The 21,531-nt window shown below is 39.0% G+C and overlaps 1 protein-coding gene across 11 annotated transcripts in view; it reads left to right on the top strand.

The window, feature by feature from the left end:
- The first annotated feature begins 7,320 nt into the window (after positions 1-7,320).
- The window catches only part of LOC117394241 (disco-interacting protein 2 homolog C-like), a 199,282-nt gene continuing 185,071 nt past the window's right edge, over positions 7,321-21,531 (top strand). For 10 of the 11 annotated variants that reach the window (XM_033992343.3, XM_033992346.3, XM_033992344.3 and 7 more), the window contains exon 1: positions 7,322-7,719. In XM_033992343.3, the coding sequence (XP_033848234.2) occupies positions 7,641-7,719 (79 nt within the window). In that variant the 5' untranslated portion in view covers positions 7,322-7,640. Of the gene's footprint in view, positions 7,720-21,531 lie in introns of all 11 variants that reach the window. The other variant, XM_033992345.3, reaches the window with a different exon arrangement.

Genomic DNA, 21,531 nt, shown 5'->3' with positions numbered 1-21,531 from the left:
ATATATAATCTACAGCTATGGCCAAAAAGTTTTGTATCATCCTATAGAATTAACAAATTTACCTGTATAAAGTTGAATGATACCTGCTGAATAATGTTACGTTAACATATTGAATTACATACTGATTTGTAGTTTTTCATATACTTAACAAAAAACAGACACAAAGGTGATCAGTGATAATCAGATCAGGGCAGACTAGCTCTGAAGCTGGAGGGCTTGTCAGAGTGTGTCTGTTCCAGGGGAAGCTGCCTCTGCACTAAAGAATGCAACATGTTGGTTCATTAGGTATCGGCAAACAATAAAGGTGTGCAAAAGTGCTTAGTGCATCTCCTGCCTGTGTGATATCAGGCAGCAGTGTGGAGTAGTGGTTAGGGCTCTGGACTCTTGACTGGAGGGGTGTGGGTTCAAACCCAGGTGGGGGACACTACTGCTGTACCCTTGAGCAAGGTACTTTACCTAGATTGCTCCAGTAAAAACTCAACTGTATAAATGAGTAATTGTATGTAAAAATAATGTGATTTCTTGTAACAATTGTAAGTCGTCCTGGATAAGGGCGTCTGCTGAGAAATAAATAATAAAATAATAATAATATCTACTTGCCTGTGCGATATCTACTTGCCTGTGTGATATCTACTTGCCTGTGTAACAGCCCATCTCCTGTAGGCTCGGAACAGCCCATCTGCTTCTCATTTTTCTACCAAGTTTGTGATCATCTCAGGAAATTACAATGGGGTCCATTTTAATGATTTAAACTGGATTTTAAAACCACCTAAAATGTACATCGTACTTAGTAAATCCATGTGTAAATCCATTACAATGTTATTATGCATAGTTACCCCTAATACTATGCATATAACCCTAATCTGATACAATTGTGTACTTATATAGTGTGCAAAAAGATTCACATATTAAGTACATTGTACCTATGCATAATAACATTGTAATTATGTGTAAATACACGTGTATTTGCTAAGTAACTATTAACACAGTAATTACACAACAGCCATTTATTATGTATTATTCAATAATGTTAACGTATTGCAGCCCTAGTAGAAAAACACCAGCAGGGTTAGGTGTTACAAGGCAGCAGTATTTAAATCTGCTACTGTAATTAAAATAGATCCCTTCTCTTATCTGTGTGTGCTGAAAAAATCTCATAAGAAGGGTAATAAAAGCAATATTCAAGTGTGACGGAGTACGCGTTACCAAGGAGACCAGAAACGCTACAGTTCAAGCTCTCACGCGCATTTATTTACATTTACAAATACCAACAACATAAAAACAACAAACCGCAAAACCAGCACCGTTCCTTCACCATGACTATTCTATTAACACCCGTGATCACCCTTTAAATACACCTGTGGCTGGAGCATGAATGAATCATTTCATTATTTATTCAATTGACCGCTCCAGCCACATCCCCACATGTTTTTGCAGGGAGGATTTTAACCCCCTCCCTGCCACCCAATATCCCCTCCCCTCCCCTCCCCTCCCCCCTGCACCCACCTCCCTCCACCTCCCCCTACACACACTCTGTCACATCAAGTAAAATAAATACCAGCTATGTTCATAATAATTGGATTTTTTTGTTATGTGAAATCGTTTGGTGTTTATTCAAAACATCTCGACCACTTATCATCCCTTACGGTGTCTGAAGGGGCTTGTCTTCTTTGATGGGTGCATCCTCCTCACAAAGTATCTCTCGGGGCAGAGTGATCTCTGGGGTGCCAGCAATGTGGTTTCTGATCTCCTCGGTCCTGCTGTCAGCCTTGTATGCCACAAGAATCAAACACTGAACAAGGAACTGACATGTTAGATTTGAATTCTTGTTTTTGATGGATCACTGTTTGTATACATGCTTGCTGTAAGGGTGCTGTTAAATATGACAGCTGCTTGAGTATTGCAGGGTTTATGCACAGTGGGTTTCCATAGCAGTTCATTCTTTACAGAGTGTAACATTGTCCTCACTCATGGTATCTAGAGCCAGGTGATGGTTTGAATACAACCCAGTGCTATTCGTATTGTATTACTGGAAACGGCTATGAACACACTTGTATGTTATTCATTTTAATACAATATTAATATACTACAGTATAGTATGCTGTACTGTTGATATAAATAAGGTCATGAACTATTTATACTCAAGAGTAATTAACATGGTGATCCTGGACTCAGTAAGCTAATAGGATTAATATGTTGTTGTAGTTCAACACGTATGATTCTAAAAACTTGAATGCTTATTTGTATCATGTACAACAGTATGTCATTAACACCTACAAATGAGAAAGAAAAGAGCTTCTAAATGTAAAATGTACCACTATGGGAAGTCTGTGCAGGATTCCAGATTTTATATTTTAGGAGATATGAAAGGCCATTCAGAATGCCCTTAATTTAATTGTATACTACAAATTGATTACACAAGCTTGGAAAATGCAGTGAACTATTGAGATGTTTTCAGTATTTACAGCTGCAGATGGATTCATTATGATAATATTATCACGCCTGTAACTGTTTTCCATCTGTTATTAAAACATGATGTGACTTGCGTCTCTCTTGATAGTATCCGTCTCATCCTGCAGTCTTCTGTTGTCAGTTCTACTGCATGGACATGTCATGTGAATTTGTGCAAGTCGGATTCCTAATACATATGCAGGGGTTCATTTTGTAAGCAAAAAGGTACTGAATCTTATAATTAAGGAAGAGGGACCTTGATTTGCATGCTGACTTCTATTATATGTAAACTTATGGAAACTATAATAAGATCCAAAATGGAAAATTACCTATATGGTAACAGTATCCTGGGAGACAGTCAGCATGGCTTTAGGAAATGCAGATCGTGTCTAACTAACCTGCTTGGTTTTTTTGAGGATGCAACATCGACAATGGATAATTGCAAAGCATATGACATGGTTTATTTAGATTTCCAGAAAGCTTTTGGAGAGTCCTGCATAAAAGATTAATTCTCAAACTGAGCGCAGTAGGAATTCAAGGAAATGCATGCACATGGATTAGGGAGTGGTTAACATGTAGAAAACAGAAAGTACTGATTAGAGGAGAAACCTCAAAATGGAGCGAGGTAACCAGTGGAGTACCACAGGGATCAGTATTAGATCCTCTGCTCTTCCTATTCTATATGAATGACTTAGATTCTGGTATAGTAAGCAAACTTGTTACATATGCAGATTACACAAAAATAGGAGGAGTGGCAAACACTGTTGCAGCAGCAAAGGTTATTCAAAATGATCAAGACAGCATTCAGAACTGGGCAGACACATGACAAATGACATTTAATAGAGAAAAGTGTATGATACTGCACGCAGGCAATAAAAATGCACATTATAAATACCATATGAGAGATACTGCAATTGAAGAAGGAACCTATGAAAAACATCTAGCAGTTTATGTTGACTCAGAAATGTCTTCATTTAGACAATGTGGGGAAGCTATAAAAAAGGCCAATAAAATGCTCGGATATATAGTTAAAAGTGTTGAATTTAAATCACGGGAAGTAATGTTAAAACTGTACAATGCATTAGTAAAACCTCATCTAGAATATTGTGTTCAGTTCTGGTCACCTCACTACAAAAAGGATATTGCTGCTCTAGAAAGAGTGCAAAGAAGAGCAACCAGAATTATCATGGGTTTAAAAGGCATGTCATATGCAGACAGGCTAAATAATTGAATCTATTCAATCTTGAACAAAGAAGACTACGCAGCAATCTGATTCAAGCATTCAAAATCCTAAAAGGTATTTGCAGCAAAAAAAATTGTTTTCATACGGTTCATCATTTGCAAACTTGTATAATTCTCGCCTGTCAGACACAAATGTACTGGATCTGGGATCCAGGGCAATCTGGCTCACATTAACCCATGTAAATATCTATTAGGGGTGTGCAACTACTCATATTTTCCGAGTAATTCCCTGTAAGAGGTTTTAAGTTGCTTTAATTAAATGGTATTTCATTTATTGTATTAAATTAACGTTGCAATAAGCATTTTACAGAAATTTAAAAATATATATTTTAAATTATGTCTAAAAGTAGAAAAACACACCAATAGGCTATTGAGTTCATCCCAGAAGACACTGCTGCATGTGACACCAGGCAGACCGTATCCTAGCAACCTGAGAAGCCACTGTCTGTAAATGTTAGCTTGGAGGAATGCTCTAGTGAGAATAATAGGTGCATCTACTGACTTTTATTGGGGTGCACTGCTACTACCTGACCAGAAAGAATAAAGATGCTAATTCCGGGACTGAAGCCAAAAATGTAAACACACCACCAAGCTTTGGAGTTACCTGTAGCAGTTTATAATGAAAGTATTATTTCAAGTGATCTGTGAAGATATGAAACAGTACAGCAAGCTTCAGTACATCTTACAGGTATTGTCATTAATTACGGAATATGGATGTGATACTGGCTGTTTAATAGACGAACCATGATATATGTGGCGTAACAGGGAGTGACAGGGTACTCCCCGTCCCTGTGCGTACTCTATGTTTTGTGTTATTTTGTATCTGTATTTGTTGTATTATTATTATTTAAAGGTACGGTCTTGTGTTTGAACGTTGTTTTGTTGTTAATTATTTTACAGCATGGATGGGGTTAAAATTCCCCATCCATGCTAAACTCATGCAGAATGTGACCGTCTCCAGATTGATCCATTTATTAGTAATCTGGAGATGGTCACATGTATAAAAAGCTGCAGCTTTGGCTGAACGCGGTTAGTTTCAGAGACGAGAGACGAGAGACGAGAGACGAGAGATAAAAAGAATAAATCTAGGAAACAATTGCTACCCATGCTGTTTGTTCCGTGTCTGTATTGTTTGTCTGTTTTGGCCACCGTGCCGTTTTGTTTTGTTTAAGTGTCCTGCATTTCCTGGTCTGACGTCACCCGCAAGCCATCTTGCCACACAGAGTTACAACATTGTTAACATCCTGACAACTTTTTACACTTACAACTTTAAAGTCTGTTTCAAATCTCTTTTCAAAACGGCTGCTCTAGTGCACTGATAGTGTATGGATTATTGACCACATTGTCAAACAGGTAACACAGCAAGAACAATCCATGATGTGGTATGGAACTGAAAAGCCACAGCACTTGTTAAGTGTTTTTTTTTTTTGTAATTGCTCTTCCTGTAGTGATTTGAGGGCAGATCTCAAACCCCAGTGCACAAGAGCATTTTGAAAAGAGCTTTGAAACAGAATTTAAAGTTATATGTGTAAAAAGTTGTCAGGATGTTAACAATGAAAATTTCCAGAAACGTAAATAGAATTTTAATAAAAAGCTAAATTGTTTGGGGATGAAAGTGTTCCATTTAATTAGAAAGAAAGTCCTCAGAGTCCCCCCATTGAATTCATATTTTATTTTACTTGAACACATTAACAATCTTGGTTTCGGGTGTGGTTTGTGCAAATGATACCAGATAACACAGATTTAGAAAACTGAACCGCACACAAAAGACACCCCACATACTGTAACTGCGATCTAGGGTCAAATTCGCACTTGCCCCCCTTTTTCTAATAAATACACCCTGGTTTTGTATGAACCCTGTCTTTGTAATAATTCAGGTTACATGCAAAAATACAATTAGCAGCACTGACAGACTTGAGCACTCCGAACATGACAGCTAGACACAGGGGTGCTGGAACTAGGGGGTGCTGGGGGTGTGGGCAGCACCCCCTGGCTTTACATGGCTTCCATCATATACAAGGGTTACAGTTTTGTTCAATGGCTTTCAGCACCCCCACTTTAAAAATTGTTCCAGTGCCAGTGGCTAGACAAGCAAATGACTACTGGATCACATCACTTTGCCAGGCAGTAGTTATAAAAGGATTTAGAGATAGCTTGTAATTGCCTTATTTTTCTGGCAAGGGAGTTCAGGCTGCAGGGCACTGAATAGTTATTTCAAATCCTCACCATAAAAAATGTTTTTGGGAACTGTAGTGTAGACAATACGGAGTGGCAGAGGTGCTGCGGGTTAATTCACACAATACAAGGGGTGATTCCGGAATCTTGGGAAGGAAGGGGGAATTCCAGAGAAAAGAACTGCATTGGGAGTGGGAGCCGGGCTATTGCCGACCTGTACACGAAGCGTAGTCATGCTTTAAATAATCCTTTACATAAATGTTGCCAGTTTAGATTTGAATGCTGTCTGCTGAATCCACTGCACCATCAGGGCTGCTACAGGCAGCACAAAAGGCAAGACACTGGATATCTGTTGAGAAGGGGTTCATCTTAAACATGTTATTATCTCTTCTCGTAAGGTCCTGCAGACCCATGCAGGCGTCTGCAGGGGAGAGGGTGCTGAAAGCTTGCTGCTTGAGGAGTCTTGGTAGACAGTTCAGTCGCTCCACAGCAATCAGAACAGGAGGTTCAGGGGTCAAGGGAACTTTCACAAAGAGGTTAACCCTAAAATGGCACATCTTTTTTTTATGATTCATTTTTATATCATAGGTTAATAAAGGTTACAGCAAAAATTATGTCTGAAAAAAAAAAAAGATAACAGTCATTGTTTTGACGGCTTAACCTTTTCTTCCTTAAAACCAGTGTCAACAAGTTCTCCCTTTAAAAACAACAGCGATTCATAATTGAATTACACTGAAGACTTTTTTTCTGCCACAGTTGCATACTGCAGATGGGACGGGACGGGATAAATTTGGACAGGACACGATGGGACAGGATTGGAAATGATTACTCTTTCATGGGATGGCATGGGACAGTAACATTTTTGACAGGACAGGATGGGACAGGACTGAAGTTTCATTCCTGTGTCACTCTCTACCCGACAGCTGCTCCCCCTATTAACTGACCCGCTTTCCGCCAGTAACATGCTTTGACCCAGACACTGCGGAGGTGAAATGACAGGGGAAGTGCAAGTGTAAAAGATTTCATGTCGTGTAAACTGAAAGCTTTCTGATGTAGTGCCAGTACAAGAGATCATGTTTTACAATGGAAATTAAACCTAGCTAATAGAAGTACAAAACAGGATTTTGTCCGCCTCAGTTTAAAGTGTCGGGGCACAGCTGTTTCTGTATTGCTTGAGATCACAACCCCTAAAAAATCATTGGAAAAACGGTCTGTAGCAGATCAGTAATACAAAATAATTGGTCCCACAATTCTAGGATCTAATCCTCAATATTCACGTTCCCAGTCATTGAAAAATAATGATCCTTTACTAAATCATAAGTACAGTCAATAATTAATACTAAAAAGAAACAATGGTATATACTAGCATAAATTGCGTTTGTAAACAAAATTAAATAAATACTGTACATTCATACCGGTATATTATACTGCAGGACAGAGGTTACGGATAATTAGCGCCCTCTTCTGGCTCTAACCGGTGCTTTTTTTCCCATTGGGATCACGTGAGTCTGACAGAGGCAGAAGCAGCAACAGCGAGTCTCTCCTCCGCACTGACAGCCAGATTTACACTCGCATTCAGATACCGTTTATACCGAGCCACACAGTCATGGCGGGGCTTTATTGAGGGAGAACTCAACAGCAACACCGTTCATACCAGCTGCGTTCTGCTGCTTCGTCCGCTAGCGTATGCGTTGCTGCTTCGCTGCGGAAAGAGGACTGAATTAAGACTTGGATAAAAAAAAAAGCAATAGAGGCTTAGCAAAGCAGAAAGAATGGCCGACCGTGATACCCTGCCCCTTCCTTTGGAGGTGAGAGCCAGACTCGCCGAGCTGGAGCTGGAGTTATCCGAAGGTAAACGATTTTATCTGGAATTATCTTCTCTTGCTCTTTTCTATCCCCGTTATTTAATTGTCACCCCGCACGGCTCTTGAAACCAATCTAGCAATCTTCATGTTTTTTTTTTTTTTCCTGTGTATGAAAGAATGTAGCAACTAAACACGAAAGGAATTAACGATGTGTCCAATTCGGGTACATCATGTTTGCTACATTACTGCATCTGAGAGGGCACCCTATAGACTACTGTTATTAACAAGACTGTGTGTTTTTTTATTTGACCTTGGAAGTGCAGTATTAAGACGTTTTGATTCCCTATTGGAATTCACTTAGACCAACTGCTTCATGCAATCGCGAATTGATGATGGCATTAACAGGATAATGTTACAATTTGCATTTGTGAGCCCTAATAGGTCATTTTGTGACCCAATCTATTTAGTTTTATGCTTGTGTGTGTGTATATATATATATATATATATGTGTGTATATATATATATATATATATATATATATATATATATATATATATATATATATATATATAATTTGAATGCCAGATTGACCGCGCTTATCCTTGGAAGGTCTTATTATGGAAAAACGCAGCAGTGTGAATTTGATATAGAGAGAAAATAAAAAAAAAAGAGCCTGCCTTTTCTCTACAGTGTTGCTATTGCTTATTTGAATACAATCTTAACAAATATACCACCGCAAAGTGGGTGTTTAGTTTGACGGGCATGTCATTATTTTTTGTTGGTAGTGTCTTTTATCATATGTGGGGGCGTGAGGAATTATCCGCTGCTTGTGGGCTGAATGAAATGAGCCATTTATGGAAAAAGGGTACATTTGTTGCTCTCAGTTATTCAAATCCATTTGGAATATGGCATTGTCAGTATGTTAGTGATACCGTTCTTTCGCGTTTCTATACATTACAGTGAAACGATTGTGCCTTTTAAAAAACAAAACAAAAAAAACATTATTATGCACTCTGGAATGAAAATACATTAGTTCTCCGGGCTGGAGAATATTTAAATATAAGGAAGATTCTGTTTAATAAATGGGTTTCATATTGTATCTGACATTTGATTAAAACATACACATATGCTTGTGTTTTGTACGTTTAAGTGCATAATGTTTTTGTACGTTTTTAAGACGTGTCATTGATTTATATCGTGTATCTATTTGCTTTTTTGTTTTTGTTTTTGGAAAAACAGTTGCGTTTTCAAATGTCGTTTGTGATAGTATGAAAGCGCTGGCTCGTGACGGTTTTTTCTTTTCTTTTTGGGGGGGGGGGGGGTTATGGTATCTATGTACAACTTGTTGCAATATAAACTGCTGAGAGGGACTGTGATATTTGACAGTTGTTTATGGTTATCGTCATATTGAAATGCTGTTTAAAACACTCTATTAAACATTTCCAAGCAATAAATCACGCGCCCTTCTGATGAAAATCGGAACCTTGATAAACAGCACATTATTTAGGACTGCTTGCTTTCTTTGGTAACGGTCTCCGAGGTTGTTTGTCTTGTAATTCGAGATTGTATTGGGTGTTAAAATCAATCAGTATGTAACTTACTCCGAAACTAATACGTTTAACCATATTTTAAGGAACGGCTAGAGACAGGTGCTGTTGAAAGTACAGTTTCCTGATTCTCCATTGGATAAACATTCAGATCAACAATACATGTATAGCTGAGCAGGCTTCTACCAGGTCTTATAGTATGGTTGCTAAGCACCTGGTAGTCTCATGAGTGAGAAAGTGGAAGCCTCCCTGAATCAAAAGTACAGTTCATTTGGTGCTAGGCAAGATATTACTTCATTTGTTGATTCTTCAGACAGTTCTGCTTTCTTCTAGCCACTGTAAATGACATGAGGGTTTACCAGGGGGTTTCTGTTGTATGGATGAGTAGCAACACACAATGAGAGACATCAGCCAAGCATACTTGTTTGACAAAGGCTTGCAAAAAACTGCTTCCTTTTATTGTGTGCTTTTTAAAAAATGCTAACACTCACACATCAGCCCTACACAGTAGCACAGAGATGGAAATAAGACTGCCATTGCATAGCAGTCACTCAGCCATTAATATTTGACTTTGTCTAAATAAGATCAGGAGAGGTTATTTCCATTCCTGCTAGAAGACCCCTAGAAAAAAAATCTTGCCTTGTTCAAACAGACAAAACACAGATTTAAAAAATAAAGAATAAAATGTAAAGGCTTGGTGGTCCAATGGCTAAAGAAAAGGGCTTGATAACAGGAGGTTCCCAGTTCAAATCCTGGTTCGGCCAATGACTCCCTGTGTGTGACCCTGAGCAAGTCACTTAACCTCCTTGTGCTCCGTCTTTCAGATGAGACGTAAAACCGAGGTCCTATTGTAAGTGACTGCAGCCGTTGATGATGCATAGTTCACCCCTAGTCTCTGTAAGTATCTGTTAAATGACTAATGAATGATGGTCAGTACTTTGAGTGTAAAGTTCAGAACTGTCTTACTGAACTACTTTACCAGATCACTAAAGACTGGCGAAAGACTGACCTGTTGAACATTGTTGCTTCAGTACATCGCTCTTGTACTGTTGTTTAAATATTCAACTTAAATGAAACTCGTCTAGCTGCATTTTAAAATCTATACCAATGTGAGAACATGAATTCACTAAACAGATTTCCTGATTCCATATTTCCAGATCTAGTCGATTTACCGTTTAAGTCATGCATCCTTCCTTTCTTTATTATCAGTCATTAGCAAGGAAATTAAAAATTAAACAAATTGGCACTGATCTTCTAGCCAGCTGTGTTCTTTTTTAAATTTTAGCGATAGACAGAATCTTGTAGACGTTGGTGTTCCCCCCCCTGCTATTATAAGAAAAGGAAATGAAATTAAATAAATCCCTGCTAGCTGTGCTGGCAGCTCCCCTGTAAGTCAGATGTAGCTTACTGTGACTAAGCCTGTCTCTGTCCATACTATTAAGTCTTTAATGAATTCCATCAGTGACATTTCTCAAAGTGTGTGTCCCCATTGCAGATGAAATTCATTAAAATAATCTCAAGTTAGTGGGTGTTCTAATATGGGCTGCTGCTGCTGCTGTGCCTGACTGTACAGTTTAATGATATCTTTCCCTTTTTTTCACAATACCCTAATTGCCTGTGTTATTAACACATAATCACAGATGCGTCTGGCTTTGGTGCTCAGTTTATTGGTAATGCTGGGGTAGATTCTAAGGATTGGGTTAACGTTTTAAAAGTGATCACAAACCTAGCCCAGTATTTTTCATCTTGATTTTTAAAGGCTAAATCTTCAAAACCATTTATTTTCATTGTGGTCATTAGAAACAGCTTTTACTTGTCAACTTGAAAAAATAAGTACTTGTTGCTTATGCAGTTCCATCTCCAATTTTAAAACTGCTGCCATTATGCAGCATTTTTTTATTTTCTCTGGCGGGCTACAACTGATATGCAGCCGTGCCTGATCAAGGCACTCAGACTTGGCTCTTGTTAGGATTCTGGGCAGACTGGCAGTGCACTGAATCCAACTTGGTCACAAGATACAGAGGTTTCAGATCAATTGGATGTTGAGACTCTGCAATGTATTTTTTTTTTTAAATTTAATCGTTACCAATTATTTTTATTATTTTCTCCCCAATTTGGAAATGGCCAATTATTTTTAGGCTCAGCTCACCGCTACCACCCCTGCGCTGACTCGGGAGGGCAAAGACGAACACACGCTTTCCTCCGAAGTGTGCCGTCAGCCGACCACTTTTTTTCACACTACAGACTCATCATGCAGCCACCCAAGAACTACAGCGTCGGAGGACAACGCAGCTCATGGGCAGCTTACAGGCAAGCCTGCAGGCGCCCGGCCAGACTACAGGGGTCACTGGTGTGCGGTGAGCCGAGTACACCCTAGCCGACCTAGCCCTTCCTCCCCTCGGGCGGCGCTCGGCCAATTGAGCGCCGCCCCCTGGAAGCTCCCGTCCTCGGTCAGCAAAGGAATAGCCTTGACTCGAACTCACGACGTCCAGACTATAGAGCGCATTCTGCACTCCACGTGGAGCGCCTTTATTGGATGCGCCACTCGGGAGTCCCCTGCAATGTATTTGTTATTGTCTGAATGATAATGGCATGTCCCATTGTCATCATCCTATAGTGGATGCCCCCTCTAAGCTAACAGGTCTTTTGAATCTTGAATGTTTCACTGTAATAATTTCTTCATTTCTAGCATACTAAAGCAATCCAGTGCACCCACACCCTGCTCTAAAAACTCTTTACCTAGACTGTACTCTGCACTGCATTGCATATCGATGCTTGATGCACATGAGAGTCACTCTATATATAATAGAAATTGCACAGGGACAAACATTCGAATAGCCAAACAAACACTGCTTAAACTGGATTCAGTGACAAAACTGTAGCCCACCAACTCTACAATAAACATATTTGTGTAACAGAATTTCTAAATGGCTGTATTAAAAAGACATTATGCAAAGGACACCATAAATTAGGTGTGAAATCAAAAACACACATTGTGAGACTGTGTAGACAGGAGTTTCTCTCCTGTCTTTTAATAGGTAGTTTGTTGGGGTAACCCAGCAGATGCTGGGCTTTCAGTGCAGATACTGGAAATAAGAACATAAGAAAGGTTACAAACAAGAGGAGGCCATTCGGCCCATCTTGTTCGTTTGGTTGTTAGTAGCTTATTGATCCTACAATCTCATCAATCAGCTTCGTGAAGGATCCCAGCTGTGTCAGCTTCAACAACATTACTGGGGAGTTGGTTCCAGACTCCCACAATTCTCTGTGTAAATAAGTGCCTCCTATTTTCTCTTCTGAATGCCCCTTTATCTAATCTCCATTTGTGACCCTTGGTCCTTGTTTCTTTTTTCAGGTCAAAAAAGTCCCCTGAGTCGACATTAGGCCACGTTACTTTTTTGGCTTTTCTCGAGACATCTGTTTCTTGTGAAATAAACGTGGACATGGTGCCTTTTTGTGTTTACATGTAAAGCCTCATTTCCTTTGGAATGCCTACTTTTCCCCGAACACTATGCAAATGAAGGAGAGGGGGAGGGGTCAGATTTAAATTAGCCATGCTGACGGCCCACTTAGATTCGCGTGCTGTTAACCGTGAAAGTCCCCAAAATACTAGAATGTCATCGTGTGTGATGTAAATGGTTATTAAAGATCTGGTTTGCTGATGGATAGTGCCTGCTTTTTTCATACTATGTTTTAGTGTTGTCGCCCACACTGCTTTTCACATATCATCTCTGTGTGTGTGTGTGTGTGTGTGTGGCCAGTTTATTAATAATAAACTGGGCCAAATCAAAGTGGTCATTTAACAGGCGTTTGAGCTATTGCAAAGGAGGGGGCGGATACTACTGAAGTGTACTGAAGTGAACCACGAGTTTGTTCCCCAAATTATTACAGCCTGCTGTGTCCTGCACAGTCTGTGCCAGGATCATAAGGAGGTGTTCAGGCAAGCAGAGGAGGAACAGCTACCTCAGCCTCCAGCAAGAATTGTAAAACAGTGATATGAAGAGGGTCCTGCTATTAGAGAGGCACGGCTATCTTTATTTTTGTAACCCGACAGTGTACTTTTATTTTGTATCACATTTTTGTTTCATTTGCGTATTTTGTATCTCTTTATACCAAATATAGCATCCTCGTTTGCTCTGTACTTGTATGACTGTTTCTGCTTAATAAAGAATTGGAATATTGAGTAGTATTGTTGATTCCCAAGAAATAAGTCGTGAAAGTTCCACAGCACATTTTATTTTGAGAGGGGGTAAACAACGTTCACGTTGTGCATTTTATCAAGCTGCTTCATCATATCCTCTTCCCATATCGATATTAACACCTGAGCCTCTTCATCGCTCCAATGGACATAAGTGGAGGATGGACACAGGGTTAGCGCAGACATAAGTAACTAGGAGAAATTGCATGGGAGTATAGTTATACACATTTAAACCTAGTACTTAGTAGTACTTTACAATAAAGACGTTTTGACAGTTGTTTGGAAAGCTGTTTGCAAGTGTATTCTGAAGTACTGTACAGTAGCTGTAACCACCTGAATTCACAAGCCAACGATGCAGTTTATTAAACATTTTTAGTAATAGTTTTAAACAAAAATACTGCATCTGTATGATACTTTACAAACACATTTAGATCCGTGTATGATTGGCATTATGTAAAGTTCTAGGGAAGACAGGTAAAATACTGACAATACTGAGACTGTTTGTTTTTTGGGACACTTTAACAAGCTTTCCCTGCCAAGTTTCACGTGTATTGTTGATTCACATGAAATAATCACACATATAAACTGGCTTATTGTCAATTACCTTTTAGAATTTTGAATGCTTGAATCAGATCGCAGCATAGTCTCTTTGTTCAAGACTGAATAGATTCAATTATTTTAGCCTCTCTGCATATGACATGCCTTTTAAACCAGGAATAATTCTGGTTGCTCTTCTTTGCACTCTTTCTAGAGCAGCAATATCCTTTTTGTAGCAAGATGACCAGAACTGAACACAATATTCTAGTCTTACTAATGCATTGTAAAAGTTTTAACATTGCTTCTCTTGATTTAAATTCAACACTTTTAACTAGTCAGCCAGGCTGCACAGGTGTGGTTTAGAGTTCTTTTGAGAGCATTCAAGTTCTTGTAATTGTCTAACAGTAATTATTGGTGTATTGATGGAGCCGTGAATGAGTTGCAGTGAGGGGTAGGCCTAAGTGACGTTGTATGAATCCACAGGGGGGACCTTTGAAAACAACTGTCTGCCATTGATTATTTTACAGTTGACTCTGGGATTTGGTTAAAATGAACGTAAATCATTTAAAACCAAAAGGTTGTAAAGAACAGAGCTTCCATTTAATGATTGTTTTCAGTTTTGAATGCAACCCCCATGTCAGTTATCACCTTGTTTAGCGCTTTTAATTGGGTGGATTGATTGATTGATTGATTCATTCATTCATTCACCAGTAGACCCTCCAGAAGGCTTCTCCATTCTAGTAAAACTAATGTCATGTTTATTTGCTATTACTAGGCATGATAACCTTGCAGTGTTTGTTTAAACTGGGCAATGTGCACTTATTGTATTTACAGTTACTGTGTACGCAATGCTATGTGAATTACTGATATATGTTGATTATGCAAGGATTTTTAATTGCTGTATATTTTTGCCCATAATGCATACCTCCACCTATCTAAAATCTGGAAGTTTGCAAATGAATGAGGATTGCTATCAGAATAACATTATCTTCATATCTCAAAGTGAATGCCCCTGACATTGGAACCTAAAGTGTCATCCTTTAAGTCAGCCCTGATGACTCTCAAAGCAGCCCCACTGAGATGGTTTCTGTCATCTTTAAACTGTTCAACTGCAGTCAGCTAATGCTTTTATCATGTAGCAGTTTCTAAAGCAGACGATGGCTAGGAGAGCTGTAAACTTATGTTGTAGAGCATCATTTAGAAACCTCAAAAATGTTTGGGCTACACAGTCCTGCCTTGCATTAGTTTAAGCTTTCCTCCATGGAGACCAAAAAACCCTGGTCTTTATATAACAGGATTCAAATTACTAATTTGTTTATTAACCTGCCGTGACATACTGTAGTTTCTGTACAAGCTTGTCCTTCATTTCTTTCCAATGGAATGCAAAGGCCTGTTATAAACAAGCTGGAGGTCTGTTCATTTCCTTGAGGTTATTTTGTTAAAATCATTGCGGTTAGTTCTACCATTGTGATGTCCACATTTGTACTGGAAAAATAAATATTCTTTCATCTTTTAGTGCTTTTGACCAAATGCCATTACATCGTTCCTAAATACAGGATGCACTTGCCTATGCGAACCACATTCTATAACACGATGAAGACAGTTGGGAAGCGATGTGTGAATTTGTTTAGCTTTTGCATACACCTATCGCCCCAAACACAAAGCTAGCTCTCATCTGTAGCAGTCAATACATAAGAGAGGCGTAGGTCAAACAAGTCATAAATATAATGTGTTAGTGCCTACTGTACCAACATATGGTAGCATTTATGACAAGTTTTAAATCTTTTTTTGGGAATATGCACACATTCCTTTTGTAACAGATCTGTTTTATAGTTTATAAGAACTGAATTGGAATCCCAATGTATTTAGATAACTGTAGGGAGAAGCTGTGAAACTTAACTGCTAAAAATACAAGATTTTATTTAAAAACAATTAATCTTTGAATATAACAATATTTATATATTTTCGGTCTGTTTATTTTCCCATAGTGTATTTTGTCTTTTATATTCACACCCTGTAATAAAAACATGACTGTCGTTCTTGTGGAAGTACTCTGATGAATCATTTCCCCTTCTGCGTCTTGCTGAAGTCAGAGTCCAAGCCCACATTCATATGGTCAGCAACAAAAGCCGAGTGAGGCACTTCACGTTGATTCTAAACACAAGCCAAGCATTCTAGAGTTGTACCTTTCACCAAGGAGAGCGTGATGCCATCCGGTCATCTGTAATCATTATCCCCCAATCTGTTCAGGACCTGCATGTGAATGTTAGTGCTGCCAAAGCCTCATAGGGAGGTGTGTTATTTATGGGCTGGTCAGCATAGCTAGGACAGCAACATTGTATTTCTATATTGCACCTCCACTTCTCGTTCTTCGGTGCATGTTGTATGGGGTAGGAACTGTGGAATGAAATCACTATGTGGTGTTTTGCAACACTCTGCTACATTGACAACAGCTCCACTGTACAACTGGCACACCAAAATATGTTTATTGCAGAGTTGGTGGGCTACAGTTTTTATTAACAGAGCCATGCATGTGTAAATACAGCCATTCTTAAATACACATCTGCACCAATAAAACCCACTTTAATTGGTGAAGGAACAGTAAATAAAACCATTCTTGCCAACTTCTGGAGCAATTGCTTGTTTCAGCTGTTTCTGCTCTTATTCAAGGAAGAATACATGTGTGTGAACTAGGGGTTTGCTTCTTATCTATTTATCAGAGCTCTTAAACTATTGCTATATTTACAGTGTGTGTTTTCTACAGAACATTTAAATTGCATGAGGTAATACCGAGCATTTAAATTGCATGAGGTAATGCAGTTTTGAATATAGCTAAAATAATGAATTATGTAGGTGCTTCCTTTGCAGTGTTTTTCTTTATGATCAGTAACAGAACAAATCATGGCACTCGCAAACCAGTGGGCAATGTAAACAAGCTGGCCCATCAGCAAGGCTGTCAAATAGGTATCCACTAAAGAACCGGAAGAATTGTGATGGTGACAAACAAAAGGTTAATAATAATAATTTAAAAACAAATCTGAATTTGTTGTGGTCAGTTGAAATGTGACAGTGGGTTGGTAGGCACTGGAATTCTTCTTTGTGTGGTTGTGGGGGTGTGTGTTTGTGTATCTGCTTTTAACAAGGGGATCCAGGAAACCCACCCCAGGTGGAGTTACTTAACACAAAGATCAGAAGGAAGTGATTCTGGGACTCGAAAATGATTTGATGTTTTAGGATTCCCTGGTTGTTTGACGTCTGATCTCCACACAGGCTAGTTGAGATTTGATTCATTAAGAAGCTGTTAAGGATGTTTATAATATGTGGAGAACTAATATCAGGAAGGTCTTAAAATGCAGAGGCCATCCTTGGTGTTCTAAATCCTGAAAATGCTTTGGCATTTCTTTCCCGGCATTCTGCTTTTAGCTTCAGTAATAGAAAGGTAAACTACTGTGGAGCTTGCAAGATTTATTATACTGTGAACTAAACATCAAGAGACAGAACTATAGGCATAGTGTCTGTATATTACAAATACATCTGTAATTCTTCATGATAAAATAATCATACATAATGGTGGTGTTCAAACTCTATTTGGGAAAGAGATACTGGTCAGCTTCTTAAAGGTCATGTGACAGTGACTTCATCTTGTTAATTCGTTCCATATGTCCTGTCATGTGTCCTGTAGGGTTTTTTAAATCGCATTGCTTCCAAAACTGCTTCCATGACCTAAGACTCATGAATAGAACTGATTCTACTTGACTTTAATACAGAACTTGATGGAAGTCCTGTGAATGGACTAATAACCTAATTACTACATAGCTAACCTTAAAAATCAAGCATACAATGAGTAAGTGTGTTGCATTCAGATACTGTAGTTTAGTGCTACTGCTTATTGTAGTACAATTTAGTACGTGGTGTTGGGGCTATCAGTATTCATGAGATACGCCTCCTTTTTTTTCCCGACTTCTCTCGGCTCCTATCGGTCTCACTCGGCCATTGAGTGGTTTTCTCGGCTTTTTCCGGAGAAAAAGCGACTATAGACCTGTTTTGCTGATGTTTCACGAGCAACGGTGTCTAAGGTGATGTCGGCTTGGAACTCGGAGGGAAAGACATCATCAGCAAAAGGCAACAGTGGGCGGAAGCGCATACTCCAGGTTTGTGATATCCGTGCATTAATTCAAAGTTCAAGGCAAAACAGGCGAGCAACTGCAGATCAATTGACTGCAAATTTCAAACTGGGGCGCGAGCAGCCAGTTTCAAACGCCTTGGGTCACTGGGGTAAAGTAAGGCCTACACAACGTATTCTTTACTTCTGGGATATTTTTCTACTGTAATGTGTTACACATTGTAACGTCTTGCTGTAAAATAAAGGCGCGTGCACACAGGGGCCACGCCCCCCTGCCCCTGCTGCTATGCTGTCTCTGCCTGCATTCTGATCAATATAATGGCTTGTATTACTTTTTGAAAACGAACGAATATTTAAATTATGAAAATGCTGTGTTCTTCCTAGCACTAGTATATAGTAGGGGTGTGCCGATACCCATATTTTCTGAGTAATTACCTTTGAAAAATTAGAAGTTGTTGGGTATTAATTCAATAGAATAAAATGTGTTAATTACTCAACACTAAACAATGCAGTCCCTTGATTTCCCTTGTTTGCACAATTATTGAGTACCAATCAATACCAATCTGGCAGTGTGTGACAGGGCCTTACGTCACGTGCGTCGATAGCCGCTGTTTACAAAACAGAGAGACAACTGGGGGTGGAGTTGAAACGCCGGCACAGGCGCGCAGGATTTATTAATGCAAACAGAAATGAAAGTAAAGGTGGTCATGTGACGTTACCAGCCATGGTAACGCACAGAGGACACATACAGCAAGCTGTACAAAAGGCAAAATAAAATACAGTACAAAAAGAGGGCGAGCGCTAGCCTTTAAAACGAGGCGTCCCGCTCCAGGAACCGGCTACACTACGTAACCCTCGCTATACATCACATGGGATCACAATCCCCTAACTAACCTACTCATGAGCCGGTATTCATACAACGACTCGTGCTGCTTCATACGGCCTTGGCTGGTTATTGCCTTCACAAGCACCGCTTGCAGTCTCAGGGTTGCGTAGCTGTCGTTCCTGCAGCGCGGACCCTCTCCTCCCGAGTATACGCCGCTCCCCTCTGGCATGGCATTGCAGTCGCCTCGAACCATCTCCCGCGGATGCTTTTGAACTGACGGACACTCGATCAAGACCCGCCCAACTGCTGATTGAGGTCCAGCACAGCCAATCACTTACTGCCCTTCCCCTCAACCAAGCCTAGCAGGCAGCAAGTCTCAATCGAGCGCCCGTCTGTAAAACAATAATTCAATTAAACAAATCAACTCCACAACAACACACAACAAACCCATTTCCCCATACAAATTGTACCAACTCTAAACACACGTTCAGGGCAATCGCCCTGCTACATAGTGTTATTCAATATAGAACCTGTCCTGATCTAACGAACTAAAATTAATTTATATTTCCTGAGAGTATTTGTCTTACCTTTTATTTTATACTTTTGATATAAATTTGTTTGTATTGTACTTTTCTTTAGAAAGGTGTCATCTCTGCTGTGAATTGTGGGATTGTAGTCCTGCACAAGATATCATCTCTGATTTAAATATGCCAAAAAAAATACAGAACCCCAATTTCACAGCAGTAGCTCTTGAGTTCAGTTTAAGGAAAGGTTGCATTTACATGATGAATCATTTGTATTTGCTGGTTTTGCAACATATTTTCACTAGTTTTACTGCCTCGGTACGACAGTACAGCAGCAAAAATGTCAGCGCCCAGGATGAGAGGAACATTGGCTTCCAATCGGCTTAAAACACTCAATACAGAAGTTAATTGCCATTGATTGGTACTCAGTTGTAAATGTGGTGGAAGGTCCGTTTTTCTTGTTTTGAAATCATTACGTTAATGAATGGATTGATTTAATTTGCCGATAAATACCCCTTAAAGTAGTTTCTCGGAAAACACAAGTATTGGCACACCCTTAGTATAGGGTTTCCAATGCCGCAGAACATTCAAATGCTACATTCTAGTAATGACAGCTGCTATGAAGGACTGACTTTTTAATACTGATGGTACAAAAAAGAAACTAGACCTTAAAAAGAAATCGAAAAGCATTAAAGATGTAATGAGCAGCAAAAGAAAGAAAGAGAAAGAAATAAAAAGGTGGAACTCCTGCCCTTGCAGCAAGGGAGACATCTTTTGTTTCAATTGAATGTGTAAAAAAATAAATTAAAAAAAAATCTGTATGTACACGAAATATAAGATGTGTAAATAAATACAAATATATGGCATGTCTCCAATTTACTAAGCATAAGATAAGCTTATGACAAACCTTTTTGTTTTTGTGAAGAGTTTGCCCTACTGCCCATGTAACCGTAGCAAGAACAAAGCCAACTTGTCAGTTTTGTTATATTAAGGCCACTGTACATTGTTAGACAGCTGGCTAATAAAACCACACAGAGCTGCAGTTTACTTTTTGAATTCAAATCTATAGAATGTTCACTGAACAGCCGTGCCCTGTCTGTGGATGATCAGGCCAACCGCCAAGTGGAAGGATCCTCTGCTCTGTGTGTACAGTGTGCCAGATGGTAGCTTTACATATGTAAATAGTACTGACTGCAGAAAATAAAAGCTTGACTGTTGAACACAGTACCTTGAAAGGCACAGGTTCTGTTAAACCCTTTGTGTTTAGGCTGTCCTTGTTAAGATTTAGGTGCAAGGATTATAATGGGTTGTCCTGAAACAGTGTAATGGTGCCAGTGTACCATATTATTTTTGCATTTCTGTTTGTTGTGTGAATCATTCAAATAAAAATAAATGCTTTTTTTTTTGCTTTCAGAATTTGATGGCGCTGTCTGGTCTGTTCTGAAATTAAAAAATCTGTCTGGGTTAAATTGTCTTTCTAGTTTAAATGTGGTTAAAGTGGGATTCTTGGAAACGACTCTAAAATATAAATTCATAATAGGGGCATTCCACATTATTTGTATGTCTGCAACACTGTTCTGCTCTACCATCATTTTAAAAGTTTACCACAGTAATTTTGCAGTTTTCCCAAAGCTGTTGCCATAGTTCTTTAATATGCTTTACCATACTGTGCCTCTCGGGGCTTTACAATTGTATGCTTTTACTATTGTAAACTTTGATAAGGGATTTAACACAAAATATATACTCACGTTTGCTCTAAATCACACAGTATGAACATCCGCTGAAGTGCATTTCTCTGCGTCCGGGAATATTCCAATACCAAGACATTCAAAGAATACAGACTTGTACAAAGTGCTCTGCTTTGCACGCAGACATGTACTCTAAAAGTACTTCAAAACATTAAAACCGTGACAGTTAAATGTGGAAATTAAAAAAGCAGTCCAAGTCTTCACATTCAACCACCTCTTCACATTCAACCATCTCAGCTCTTGTACAGAAAATATAAATATTGAAATAGTTACCAGAACTGAAGTGCAGTAAAACTCAAAACCATATTGACACCTAAATGTTAAAACCTGAAATCTAAGCTATTCAAAGGTGACG

This window comes from Acipenser ruthenus, chromosome 3, assembly GCF_902713425.1.
Source record: "Acipenser ruthenus chromosome 3, fAciRut3.2 maternal haplotype, whole genome shotgun sequence".
Lineage (NCBI taxonomy): Eukaryota > Metazoa > Chordata > Actinopteri > Acipenseriformes > Acipenseridae > Acipenser > Acipenser ruthenus.
This window is presented reverse-complemented; position numbering and strand designations above follow the sequence as displayed.